A 14,452-nucleotide genomic window follows, 5' to 3' on the forward strand; every position below is an offset into this window, starting at 1 on the left:
GCATTTTCGGAGTACTTACCAACACTGGTGTAAAATACAGTATCGTAGACTTCTCACACCAGTGTGTGTGTTACAAATGGGGACACTGAGGTTCAGGGCAGGCAAGAAAAATACCCACACGTACAGTAGAGCCAGGGGACCCAGGACATGCTCATCTAACCGCCCCTCTGTAGTGAGGAAGTAGCCAAGGATCGGGCGCAGTGTGGGTACAAAACACACCCCAGGGGAAGGAGCGCCAAGTGCCCTGTTGCCATTTGTCAAGGGTCACGGCATCCTGAAGGGCAGCCACTTCCTTCGTGAATGTGTTCAGCAGTCTTGATCTTTCCCATGTAGGATCATCTGGAAAAGGAGAAACAGGAGAGTTGGTAACGCTGAGAAGTCTCTTAAGACTTTGAGGACTTTCTTGGTCAGTTTCCTAAGAGGCTGAAACAAATCTCAAACATGAAAATAGAGATTAAAAATAGATGGGTAAATATCCCCTGTCAGAGCCTAAGGAGGTTTTTTGTTTTTTAAGATTTTATTTATTTATTTGACAGACAGAGATCACAAGTAGGCAGAGAGAGGCAGGCAGAGAGAGAGAGAGAGAGGAGGAAGCAGGCTCCGGGTGGAACAGAGAGTCCGAGGTGGGGCTCGAACCCAAGACCCTGGGGTCACGACTTGAGCCAAAGGCAGAGGCTTTAACCCACTGAGCCACCCAGGCGCCTCGCCTAAGGAGGTTTTGATTTGTTTTCGTCAGTTGGATTTTTTGTGAATCACATTAGTCAGTGGTCTTTAGTCCTGCTGCTGGTGAGAATAATCTAGAGTGGCGTATGGTGGTGGTGGTGGTGTGTGTGTGTGTCTGTACGCACGCATGTATGCGCACATGTGTGCACACTCACCGTGCACACAATGCACACTCATACGCATACGCATGCCTAAAACTAGTGACACCTGCCCCCACTGAGGCCCATTAAATCAGTCTCTGGAGGCAGGGGCTGCTGCAGTGTTGGTACGGTGGAGGTACCCAGGTGATTGTCATGTGTTAAGAACGACTGCATTAGGTCCAGTAGACTCTGCCTAAGCCTAAGGGCTGTGAACCAGGGAAGGGCATGTGTGAGATGCTAAAGGTTGACCCTTAAGTAGTTTAGGAGTCCATCAGGATTACTTGTACACCTGGATTTGGGGTGAAGTGGAAATTGAGAAGCTTTGGGAAATTGTCAAGGCATAGTCACTACCTTTGGGAAACTTATGGATAAATGAGAAGCAGGGGGAAATACATAGATTTATATGTGCTAGCCAGAATTGACGAACCCTGTGGCTTTGTGGCATGCTTTCCTGCTGTCTCTGCCTTTCCCTCGAAGGTTTGTGTAATAGGGGTGGTTTCTGGGAATGTGTGACATTTACCCTCTTGTCCTGCATCCAGAGTGCCCTTGGAGGCTTTCTGGGTGGAGAACACAATTAGAAGAACACAGAGAAAAGTGTGTACTATTTTTCTTGATTTTTGGCTTCTTCCCTTGGCTGCCTTCTTGTAGCAGTGCTCTCTCCAGACTTGTTCCAGAATTGACATTAGGCAAGGTTGGTGTAGGATAAATAACTAGAGATACAACCCCAAATCTAACCCTCTCAGGTTCACCCAATGGGAGCTTGAGCTTAGAGATCATCTCTCCAACCTCCCCAATTTTGTATGTGGCAAAGTCAAAGTCCCAGGCAAGGAAGAGCCGATCTGAATCACTGGCTGGATGTTGACTTGACACCTTCGCCACCTTTTCCAGGGTAACCCAGAAATTATTCTCTCTAGGAGGCAAAGGGAACTTACATTTGTGTACCATTCTCTGCCAAGCACAACAGCAGGCAGATGTGGCTGTAATTCTCCCCACATCCAGGTGCAGTCGATACTTGCATTTCCTGGATGGAGATGCCGAAGCTTAGAGGATTTAAATATCTTGCCTAAGCAAAGTTAGGGGCAAGACCACACTTAAAATTCAAGTAGATGGAGTTTTTCTTTCTTTTTCTTTAGAAAGGGAGGGGGAGCCGTAGGGGAAGAGGGACAGGGAGAAAGAGAAATCTCTAGCAGACTCCACACCTAGCATGGGGCTGGACATGGGGCTTGATCTCATAACCCTGAGATCACCACCTGAGCCGAAATCAAGAGTCAGGCGCAGAACTGACTGGGCCACCCAGGTGCCCCTCAAGTGGATGGAGCTTTTAAGCCTGTGCCTTTTTCAGTTCAACGTCGTATACCATTTCGTTTAACATAATATGCCACTACCCCAGTGCACTTCTTTCCAGCAAGCATGGTCTCTGTTAGTAATGTGAAGGTTTTGTCTGAATTTGTTCTGCTAGATGATCCGGAAGTCGCGTACTCTACCGCTCCTCTAGTCTTACCTAACTCTCAGGCTGGTTGGTACCTGTTTCATTTACTTGCACTGAAACGGTTCTTATTCTGAGGGCCACCCCCCCTTGTTTACCTGCTTATCATCTGTGGGAATACGAGCAGCAGTCTGTGTGGACTTGTACTCCAATCTTAATTTCTGGTGCCCCCCCCCCACAGTAGCACATGCAGGCAAATCCCCAAATCCCACTACATTGCAGTGTCTTTAGCTACAGAATAGAAATGAATAGTGTCTAATCCCAGGCTTGCCGTCCCGGTGAGATGGAGGACGTGTAGCACAGTGTGTGGCACATGGTCAGTGCTCGGTTGATGTTGGCTCTGCTTTTATTATGGGAAGCCAGTGACACAGCATTTCCTGGATGAAGTCAGCTTCCTGCTAAGAATAAAAGCTGCATAGGGAGCTCTTAACCTTGAATGTTAATTACCTTAAAGTTTGTTGGCTGAAGGTCCCAGCTCTAAAAACTGATCATTTTCCAAGAAACATAGCACTTTCAGTTCATTTGTGCTTTTGAGTGCTCCTGGCTTCGGTCAGATCCTGTTGATTCGCTGTAACGGTCAGCTTAACATTTTGCTCTGGTTCACCTCGAAAATGAGTACACGGTGACCTTTACTTAAATGTTCCTGCTTCCGAGACAACAAGGCATCCTGTAATTTACCAGTCCACCGTTAGGACTAGATCCTAAAGCCCCTTCTGGAATTGGGCTGATAGGAGTCTCTGTGCTGGCTTTGCCTACAGTTGTCACTCACATGCTCTAGCAGGTCGAAGCTGTGTTTGTGATAATCAGTTCTGAACACGTCCACACCTCCCCCCCCCACCCACTCTCTGGCCTGACAGACTATACTGACAGTACTACCACTTTGTTACCACCTTCCTTCCTACCTTTGGCTCCTCCTCCCTTAACTTGAAGGATCTGATACCTTTGACCAAACATACAGAACAGAGCCTGCTCTCTATAAGAGGAATTTACCATTACCAGCAAATACGACCTAGCATCCCTGAATTGTATTTGCTACAGTAAGTTCATATGGAAACTTAGTATTTTGATTTTCAGTTCTAATCAGGAAATACCTGCGGTGTGTTGCATATTGTGCTGGTAGACTCTGCAGTGTCTGAGGCGTTCTGGGACCCACAGGACATAGAACTCAGTGGGTGGGGGGCGAGACGGAGGGGTTGCCCAGGTAGAGGACACAGACTGTGGCCTCGCAGTGAAATCTGTTCACACCTGGCATGCAGAAGGGCAGGTTTCTCACTAATCTCTTCATGGACACATACCTACCTTCAAAGTGTAAATGGGATTCTAAAGAGAGAAGATCAGGGCGCCAGTGGGTGCTACTCACTCACTTTCCCTCAGTACAGAGGTAGAGGCCCCGCGGGGAGGGTCCAGTAACCCTCACCTGCCTTAATTAAGAACCCCATCATGATCACCCAGTATCCCTTTTTACTACAAGAACAACAAAAATCAGGGCACCTGTGTGGGTTCAGTCAGCTAAGAAGCATCTGCCTTCAGCTTAGGTCATGATCTCAGGGTCCTGGGATGGAGCCTGACGTCCCTGGGATCCTGCTTCTTTCTCCCTCTCTACCATCCCCTTCCCCGCCCCGTTTGTGCTCTTGTGTGTGCGTGCTCACTCTCTCTTGTTGTTGTTGTTTTTCTTTTTTAAAAAAAGATTTTATTTATTTATTTGACTGAGAGAGAGAGAGTCCAAACAGGGGGAGCAATAGAGGGAGAGGGAGAGACAGACTATCCGCTGAGCAGGGAGCCTGATGATGCACGGCTCGATCCCAGGAGCCCCGGGATCATGACCTGAGCTGAAGGCAGACGCTTCTTAGCTGACTGAACCACACAGGCGCCTTCTCTTCTTCTGTTGAATGAATACATAAAATCCTTAAAAAGAACAGTGGAAGTCATTACATGACCATGAGCTTCCCACCTCCACTACATATGGTGGCACATTCTGTATGAGATTTTGATATTCTTTGTAGAAAAATCAAATGGCTCTAGTTATTAGAAGACCTTTTTTTTTTTTTAAGAAAAAAAAAAAAGACTACTTTTAAGGGGCCCCTGGGTGACTCAGTCCATTGAGTGTCTGACTCTTGGTTTTGACTTCGATCATGATCTCAGAGTCGTGAGATTTAGGTTGTTTACAGTGTCCCTCCCATATCTTTATTTGAAAAAATTTTAGACCTTAGGAAAAGTTGTAAGAATAAGAAAGTCAACACCCACGTCTGGCACCTAAATCCAGCAGTTACTTTGCCATATGTGCTTTTTCTCTCTCCCCTCCCCATCCATCCCTCTTCCTGTCTCCTTTCCTCCCCCTTTCTCTACATGCGCTTTTCTGGCTGAACCACTGGAGAGTAAGCTGTAGGTGTCACCATGACACCTAGATAGTAAGTATGCGTATCCTAAGCGTAAGAGTATTCTGTTGATGGCTGCTTATCACCATGATACGCTTACCACACTTGGGGAATTTCTCATTGATATCTGAATATTCAAATCTCCCCTCATGGCTCTTGCCTTCAGTATTGGACAGCTCAGGTCTAGAACATACTCCAAAGGTACTGTGGTCGAGCAGGCTGCTGAGCTAGATGCAGCAGAGCCCAGGAGACGCTTCTGCCCCAGGAAGGTCCCACAGATAGAGGTGGGGGTGACAGCTACGGCTGGCTGGCTGAAAACCACAGAATGCCCCAGAAGTCTGCAAACCGTAGGGTTACCCTGCACCCTGGCCATAGGAACATGAGTAGGCAGGCAGTTATCTGTAGGTCAAGTAAAGGGCAAAAGGAGGCTCTTCTCTACTGACACTACGTGAACTACTCAAGGAGGATTAGGGATCCTGCTGCGGTGTTGGGACCCCACCAAAAAGCCCTAAGTAACCAGATATTTGGGGTCCTCACTTAGTTGGTCTTTGAAGGCTGCTTCACTGAAGCGTTACTGAACAAGTGTAGACCACCAGATGTCTGAGGGAGTCCCATGGTGAGGAAGAGAGACTAGCTGTGTGACTTACTGAGCCTGAGTCGTAAAAGGCCATGCAGAGTCACCTTGTTTACCGAACCCTGGCAAGAGTCCGGCTAACCCAAGGTGGCCATGCTGTGCGGAAGCCCATGGAGAGTCCACCAGTGAGTGCTCTGGTAGGTGAGCCTGGCTGGCAGATAATTGGCCCGAGGTTCAGGCTTGTGAATGAGAAGCCTTCTGAAGCTTCCAGTTCTGGACTGTCTAGTCACTGCCCACCCCCCTCCAGGCCTAGCCTTAGTGTTTTCCAGGTGAGGTCCCAGACAAGCCATCCTTCCTGTGTCCTGTCTGAATTTCTAACCCACAGTGTCGGTTATGTTAACAAAATAGACATTGGACTGAAAGAAGTAGTGTGATGTCTGGATGTTGTTGGGGCATTGAATTTGATAGGGGATGAAGTGTGTGTGAAATCTGTGGTCTTTGGCTCTTTGGTTCTGAAGTTTCTGGCTCACCGTTAGAAATAATAACCAAAACAGTCTGGCCTAGACTGGAGGCAGCCTCAAGTTTGGTAGAACCCCAAGTTACCTCTGTTGATCTCTATTTATATTCAGGAATAAGTTTTTCCTAATAAAGGAAAACTGAAACTTCTCAAGCAGTGAAGTAGTATTTCTAGACACAGAGTAAACATTTTTAAAGTATGCAAAGCTCTTCTTTTGAAAGACAATTCAATTAATCTTTGCTTAGCCCTGGTTAAGTCCAAAAATTAATTACCTAGGATCCTAAAATTCAGTGTTTTCAAAAGATCGCAATCTTATAAAAGATGTAACTGGAGAAAAGCCAGAGTTGTCCCTAAAGTATTTTCTCACTTATATTTTACCCGTTTTAACATGGTTAATAGTCAAAATACATTGCAGATGCAAATATTTAGTTGGCAGTATTTAGGGGAAAAAACCCAGCATAACTAGAATGAGCTGATCATTCTGTTGGTCTCTGAGGTCTTGCTGTAAGTTTTTTTTCCTTACTTGCTCTCCTTTTTCACTCCCTGGTTCCCTTATTGCCTCTTCCAAACCATCCTCCACCAAGTGTTAAAACTGAAAAACGTGGACAGAGAGAGCCCTCGAGTCATCCAGACAGGGGACTCTCCATTTTGGGGGGCATGTACTCAACCCTCTGCTTTAATTTTAAAATACATTATCAGGTCATTTGATCAACTGCAGAAATATTCTGCATCCTATAAAGGAATCAGAAAGAGGATTAAAAATATACCAGACATACAGGCCACTAGGGAAACCAGGTATAAAGAGTTAGTCTGAACTCTTGCTCTCAGAAGGCTGGTCAGACGTTCCTTTCTGACCATAACTGTCACTGAGACGGCTCCCTGCACTTGCTTGAAAGTCGTTTGTGTTTCTCTGTCTACTCATCCTATGTCTGGGTGAGTGGAAAGTCATTTGGAACTTCTCTACTCAAAGCAGATCATACCTTTTGCAAATGCAGTAATTGTCTTCAGCTTCTCAGTGAAAGGGCAAAGTATGAGAAACAGAGGACAGAATGGGGCGCCTGGGTGGCACAGTCAGTTGAGGGTCTGACTCTTGGTTTCGGCTCAGGTCATGATCCCAGGGTTCTGGAATCGAGCCTTGTGTCTGACTCTGTGCCGGGCATGGAGTCAGCTTCAGAGTTTCAGTACCTCTCTCTCTGCCCCCACTGAGATAAATAAATACATCTTAAAAAAGAAAAGAAAAACAGAGAACAGAAGAGAATTGAAGGGTCATCAAATGAGCATGAAAACCTGAAGAAATCCGAACGAATGTCGTTAAACCAGTGACTTCTTTGCATTCGCCAAGTCCGAATGTTCCCTGCCCTTCACCCCCTCTTTCATCATCCTCTGAGCTGATGCTGGGGAAAAATGTAACTGGTAAAACTGAATAAGGTGAAGCATACAGAGAAATGCAGAATAAAAATAGAAAATTAAAATTGAGGAATGTAGAGAAGCCAAGTCAGTGGGGAAAAAATGAAGCTGAATAACTGGAAAGAATCACTGGAAAATACTCAGTCTGCCAGAAGACTTATAAAACCTGAAGCCTTTTAGAGGACGTTCAGTTGAAACCAAAAGGCTTTTTTTTTTTTAAGTTGAGTAAACAAAACCCCAAAAAAGATTGTTGGAACCCTTTCATTTAAACTGAGTATCCAGCATTAGTACATAGGATAAAATACTTCAATTTCCATGAAAACCACAGAAAGGTTAAAAAAATTGGATCTTTCATATTTATTTTTAGGCTCACTAATTAACTCAAAAAGGCTTACCCCCTTGTTTAAACTGAGGTGTAATTAAGGTATCTGAGTACAACGAATTCAGCTCTAAGCTAAGTGAGAACGTAGGAGGCAAAACCTGAGATTTTTCAGATACTCTTTTTAAAAAAAACTTCTGGAAGCGTTCTCTATCTTCCCAGTAAATCGCTGAGAAACTATCATAGGTCGGGTACTCTCATCGGTGCCATGAGGGATCCAGAGACAAAACAAGGTTCTTTGTCAGCTCGTTCCTAACAAGCCTATAATCCGAGATGGCCAGCATCAATGCCTCCTGGTATTTGGTGAGCTTAGACCATCCCTAGTCGTTGAATTTTCTAGTTAGTGGAGAGGTGACCAATGTATGCATCGAGGCCTTTTATTTTAAAAATAAATAAAAGTGGATGATGGGGACATAACGTACTTTAATCCTTTTTAATCCCTTTTTAATTATGTGGAATCCTCAAAGGAGCAGAGGCAACTGCATTCGACCAGAATGTACCAGAGCTCTGGGGCCCAGCAAGCGTCAGGTTCTTGGATCTGGTGCCCCACGGCCTCCGGCTGTTCTGCTTTATCATCGTTTGAGATCATTAGTGCTGCCTCTTTAATGAGCTCCCTCTTCTAAATTTTAAGAAGTTGTCAGTGTTAACTCTGAAGTGCTTTCTAAGCCTTACCACGCCTCCGCGAGGTAGGCACCCGTCCTGCAGAGGGTTACACCGCGGCTTACAAGTGTAAGGACACTTGCTGTGTCCATGATGCTTGGGAGGTTCAAGTCCGGATTCTAAACCCAAGTCTAACTCTGGCACGTGATCTTGGCCTAGTAATATTGGTCTGGAGGTCTCCCATCTTTTATCTGAATTCTCAAGTTCACGAAGCTCTAAAACTTGCAGTGGTTTTTTTTTCATACCTTTGGTGGCAAAATATGACCCGAACTTACTTCAGGCCGTTGTCTCTTTTCTGCTCGCTATAAATGTTCCCAGATTTCACCACTGCTCTGTCATGTCTGTGTAATAGACAGTAGATGTACCTACTTATTTTACCTTCCAAAAGTTGGAAAACCTTGACATTCTGAAACCCGCAAACCTTGTGCATTTCTACCACAGACATGCCCTGATGGCCCCGTGCCACCTGCCAGCCAGCTCCTACTTCTTCCCGTCCTCCCCTTGCCCCGGACACTGGGCTTCCAGTTTGCTGCTCCTAATACCCTGCGGATATGGCAGTTGAAATGTGTAAACTTTAATGTCTGAAAAACTCCGTTTTTTTCAACTCCTGAGTTTGTACCGCTACTCGCGGTTCCAGTCCAGCCCCCACGGGCCCCTTCCTTTTTTCCCGCATCTCCGCACTTCCTTCTCCTGCAAGGAGAACCAGGACACTTCTATGCTTGGAAAGCAAGGGGCCCTTTCTATTTAACCAGGATGCGAAGCGTTTGTCCCGGTATGTGAACAGTTAGATGTACATTTTACTGTAGATAATAACAGGTCCTTCGTTTTGTGCTACAATTCACTGCGGTTTAAGTGTCAGCACTTTCAGTGCACTTAAGATGATACGTCTCTGGGAATCATACAGAACGTTTTAGGAATAATACATATTATCTAAAGCAAAGTAGCCAGAGTCCTTTTAAATGTTAATCATCTGAAACCAAATAAATGTGTTCAGAATAGATGATGGAAGGTCATTGCTGGGATATCATACCCCTTCCTCCTCATTCAGGGGAAAAGTGGAGAACAGAATCTTTGATGAGTTAAAGACTCCCTGAAGGCCTTAAGTATATTCATCTAGAATGAGGTAAGTAACGGCTAGATTGTTGAAGACTGATCTTTTATTCTAGCCTTTTTTTTTTTTTTAGGATTTTATTTATCTATTTGACAGAGAGATATCACAAGTAGGCAGAGCAGCAGGCAGACAGAGGGGGAAGCAGGCTCCCTGCTGAGCAGAGAGCCTGAAGTGGGGCTCAATCCCAGGACTCCCAAGATCATGACCTGAGCCAAAGGCAGATGCTTAACCCACTGAGCCACCCAGGCGCCCCTCTAGCTTTTTTTTTTTTTTTTAATGGAGGGGGTCAGGAGTCAGTGGGGGAAAGAAAGGTTCTGCAGATGACTTTCACGAGTGGGTTCTTTTATTTCTATTCTTATTCAGTGGGGGAGAGGAAAGGAATAAACCAGAACTTGGCTGCAAGTGTTGGCAAATTAGATTTACTTCTGGATCTCTGGTTTGCGGCCTATATCACATTTGGAAGACTGAGGAGAGGTTGGAAGGAGAAAGTGTTCCCTGAGCCTTGCTTGTTTGTCTCGGGGCCTGGCCCCAAGGTTGCCTGTCTCCAAACAGCCTCCTGGCAGCACAGAGCATCAGGAAGGCCTGTGGAGTGTGAGGGAGTTGGGGTAGGTAGACCCATAGGTGTCACAGAGGACGGAAGAAGGGCAGATGTTTATTGACTGCCTGCTTCGTCCAGGCTCCGTACTTGTTATCCCACTTTGTTTTTACAAAAACTGAAATTTCATCCCCTTTCTTTAGGTTAAGGCAGCTGCGATATAGAGCAATTAAGCTTACCAAAGGTTTCTTACCCCCAGATTGGAGGAGTTGGGGCTGAAGCACATTTCTGTCCCCAAAGCCCATGTCTTTCCTCTCATGTCGCCCATCCCCCAGCCATGATCAGGTTAACAGCAGGACTCTGAGGTCATGCTACTCTGGTCAAAGCAGCTGGGAAGGGGCTCGGGTTTCCTCCTTCAGGTGGCTATGTCCCTTTTCTCTCCCTCTGTCCTACTTACAGAAGTTTTAGACACAACCAGCTCAGGGCAACCAGTCAACTCCGTGACCTCTGTCTTTAGGGTCAACACTGGGTCTTACCTTTTTGGACATGCCAGAGTAGATCACTCGGCTTCTGAGTGCACCTGTAAATGGGTTTCTCTGGCACATCTTGAGTCCATCAGAGCAGGTCTGTGGCTGCTTCCCAGAGTGACAAAAGCTCTGATTCCTGGAAAAACACATTTGAAGAACGCCTTAGGAAACAGTTGATGCACAGGAGGTGAATATATGTGGAATGAATGGGTCTGTTGCCTTCTGGAAACCCCTGTGAACAGGAGTGGATTTGCATGTTCTCCTACTTTTGTACTTAGCAGTTTTCCCACAGTGTTTATTTGAAAACAAATTCAGATTATATTCCAGGTCATTTTTATATCACCACCGGCAACACTAGAAATATATTTGTTAAGAAAAAAAAACCCTGCTTTCAAGGTTGCCTCTTAGAAAAAAAAATGTTCTTTTTTATATTCTAATTATTTTCTTAAACTTGCAATTTCAGAGGATAAAAATTTACCTAGAGACTGCAGCATTGTTCCTTTTTTTCCCCTCCTAACCGTAAACTATGCTATCATGAGAGCACTTTATTATTACATCTGTTAGATTATAAAATCATGGAACATTTATTGTCTCTTAATAGGGAGAGATAATGCTTGTGAGAAAACTTCATATATGTTTCTACGGAAGGAGCTTCCCGTAAGACTGGCCAACACGATGAGAGAAGTTAATCTTCTGCCGGATAACTTGCTTAACCGCCCTTCGGTGGGGTTGGTTCAGAGTTGGTAAGTAAATAATGTGGCTTTACATGGGTCTTCCCATAATGCTCTGAACACCTGGTATGGAGCCCATTTTCCCTAAAAGTACGTGAACCGCATGGTGGGGATGAGTCATTTGGGATAGCTACAATTTTCCAAGCAATTGAAAGCTTTTTTTTTTTTTTTAAACTGACAATTTCAAATTGTCTTAATGAAAAGACTTCTAAACTGTGTGAGACAGCTTTCTTGACTTTGCAGATTTTATTTATTTTTCTGGTTATAAATGTGATTGCTCACTGAAACAAAAATTAGAAAGTAGAGAAAAATGTAAAGGAATAGGAACACAGTGCCCCACACAAACCGGTCTGCAGTCCGTTGGATAAGGGGATGTTGCTACTTTTGATCAAGTCTCAGCCTTGCTCCTTCTGTTTTCCTGTTGAAGGAGTTTCTTGGCGGCCATATTTCTGTTAGAGAAGATTATGTCATTTAAAGGGGAACCTCCGATTGTAAAAATACCAGTGCCTAATGTGCTTCATTTGCCTTAATGAAAAATTAAAAAAAAAAAATCTCAACAGACAATGACATAAAGTTCGATCACGTACAGCTCTGATGCTGCAAGTGTGTGTTATTTCATTGAGGAAGTTGAATTTGTAACCAGACTACCCCCTAGGTAAGTAGGGTGAGGTCGGTGAGCCTATACTCGAGAGACACTTGCTTGTCTCCTGTGTATTATAGAAGCAAGCAGAAGTCATGGCAGAGAAAGCTGGAGGAGTTTGAGAGACCAGATGCAAACAGCACTCCCAAGCCAGTGCAGAGAGGAAGTGCTGTGGGCATGAAGCGGAGCGGGGAGAAAGGGCCCCCGCGGCTTTGGGCTTTGCGCTGCCCCTGGCTGCGTGGATGGAGTGGGTAGGAACAGGGAGAACATTTTAGGGGAAGGGAACGAAAGATTTGGACAGATTGAAGGAGAATGGAGCTTTAATTAGTTGGCTTTTTAAAGGGTTAATGGCAGCTGGGCTGTCCAAAGGGAATGGACATTCAACAGTTATTCCCCAGTAATAGTAATTGAATCCGTGCTTAGGGAGAAGCATGAATTGTCTGAGAAACAGCAGATGGGCTGGCCTGAGCGATCAGGCGCCCAGTCCCAGTCCCAGATAAGCCGCAACTCCTCCCTGTGGCAGGCTTAGGGGCCCGGGGGTCCAGGGGAAGGAGGTCAGAGAGCGGCTGCCCCCCCGCCCCGGGTGGAGGGGTTGGGACTTCGGTACTCCGCTGTCACCATCCCTTGCTGTCCACCCCCATGCATACTTTGTTCCAGCAGGAGCAGCAAGTGCTTGTTTACGTGAGATTTCTTTATTGCTTCAAGAGCATCATCAGAAATTTTCCAACAGAAAGTGTATACACACTATTGGGGTCATTGTGGTGGGGATTGGAGGTCGACTAGCTGACCTGGTGGCAGTGACTGACAGTCCCACGTCTGTTGCTTACGTAAAAGTTACTTTGAAGCTTCGAAATGAATTTGCTGGCAAAACATAGACTCAGGTGATGGGGTCAACTTTTTTTTGTCACACATTTCTCATCCGTAGCCTACTTAAACATATGCCTGTCACTTCTTCCTTTTTTTTTTTAATTCAATTTTGAAATAATTTCCTATATAACAGAAAGATGTGTGAGACTAGTAGCGAGAATTGCCATATGCCTTCACTCAAATTCACTACCTGTTAACAGTCAGCTAACATTTGTCCTGTTGTTCTCATTCATATTCTCTCTCTGTGTGTGTGTGTGTGTGTGTACGCTTAGGGTATATCAAACATGTGGTACTCACATACATATATGATATACATTTTTTTTCCTAAACCATTTGGGTTAATGGTGGACATGCCCCTGTACCCCTAATGACTTTGGTATGTATCTCCCTAGTACAGCTCTTAGAAAAACACAGTATGGGGATGCCTGGGTGGCTCAGTGGGTTAAGCCGCTTCCTTCGGCTCAGGTCATGATCTCAGGGTCCTGGGATCGAGTCCCGCATCGGGCTCTCTGCTCAGCAGAGAGCCTGCTTCCCTCCCTCTATCTCTCTGCCTGCCTCTCTGTCTACTTGTGATCTCTGTCTGTCAAATAAACAAATAAAATCTTTAAAAAAAAGAAAAACACAGTATGATTATCAAATTTGGAAATTTAACATTTAGCCAGTAATATTTTCTAATGTGGGAGAACTTTTTCTCATTTCATAATTGTCCTAATAGTGATCTTTTTAAAAAAGATTTTATTTATTTGACAGACAGAGATCACAAGTAGGCAGAGAGGCAGGCAGAGAGAGAGGAAGGGAAGCAGGCTCCCCACTGAGCAGAGCGCCCAATGTGGGGCTCAATCCCAGGACCCCGAGATCATGACCTGAGCTGAAGGCAGAGGCTTTAACCCACTGAGCCGAAGGCAGAGGCTTTAACCCACTGAGCCACCCAGGTGCCCCAGTGCTCTTTTTTTTTTTTTAGAAGATTTTATTTATTTATTTGAGAGAGAGCACAAGGTGGGGCGGTGGGGAGAGGGAGAGGCAGACTCCCTGCTGAGTGGGGAGCTGGATGTGGGGCTTGATCCCAGGACCCTGGGATCGTGACCTGAGCCAAAGGCAGTTGCTTAACCTGCTGAGCCACCCAGGCACCCCAGTAGTGCTCTTTTTTTTCCCCCAGCAACCCCTGCCTCCCCAATGTAGGAATCCAGTTAGGGTCACACATTGTACTTCGCTGTCATTTCCTTTTCCTCTTAAAAGTAACTCTTAGGGGCACCTGGGTGGCTCAGTGGGTTAAGCCGCTGCCTTCGGCTCAGGTCATGATCTCGGGGTCCTGGGATCAAGTCGCGCATTGGGCTCTCTGCTCAGCGGGGAGCCTGCTCCCCTCCCCCCCGCCTACTTGTGATTTCTCTCTGTCAAATAAATAAATAAAATCTTAAAAAGTGACTCTTACTCTTAACAGGCCGGGAAGCCCACCTCAGCTAGAGTATGTTCTCCTTGCTCACTTGACTTTCAGGCTGGGAAGCTGGGCAGCATCCTTGGCTCCTCTCCACTCATGACTTAGGTCTTTAAGTGAACTACCCTTTTGGGAAGGAGGGGGTCACCTTCCCGGCATTCTGCTGGTATGTGACAGGATAGAGGGCCTTGTTGCCTCTGGTTGACTTTGCCCTCTGTGGGAGGTCTGACCTGATGATTTCAGCAGTGCCCAATCCACAGCCTGATTTGCCCGGAGGCTTTTAAACAGTATACCCAGAGATGAACATACTTTATTGTCACGCATCGTTACAAAGTTCAGGTGAGGCTG

At 45.6% G+C, this 14,452-nt stretch overlaps 1 protein-coding gene across 1 annotated transcript in view; it reads left to right on the plus strand.

The window, feature by feature from the left end:
• PDK3 (pyruvate dehydrogenase kinase 3) overlaps positions 1-14,452 on the plus strand; it is a 78,012-nt gene that overhangs the window by 11,761 nt on the left and 51,799 nt on the right. Inside the window, exon 2 of the mRNA XM_004769153.3 lies at positions 11,036-11,177. Within this exon, the coding sequence (XP_004769210.1) occupies positions 11,036-11,177 (142 nt within the window). The remainder of the gene's footprint in view (positions 1-11,035; positions 11,178-14,452) is intronic.

This window comes from Mustela putorius, unplaced genomic scaffold (genome assembly GCF_011764305.1).
Source record: "Mustela putorius furo isolate JIRA1106 unplaced genomic scaffold, ASM1176430v1.1 tig00003836_pilon_pilon_pilon, whole genome shotgun sequence".
Classification (NCBI taxonomy): domain Eukaryota; kingdom Metazoa; phylum Chordata; class Mammalia; order Carnivora; family Mustelidae; genus Mustela; species Mustela putorius.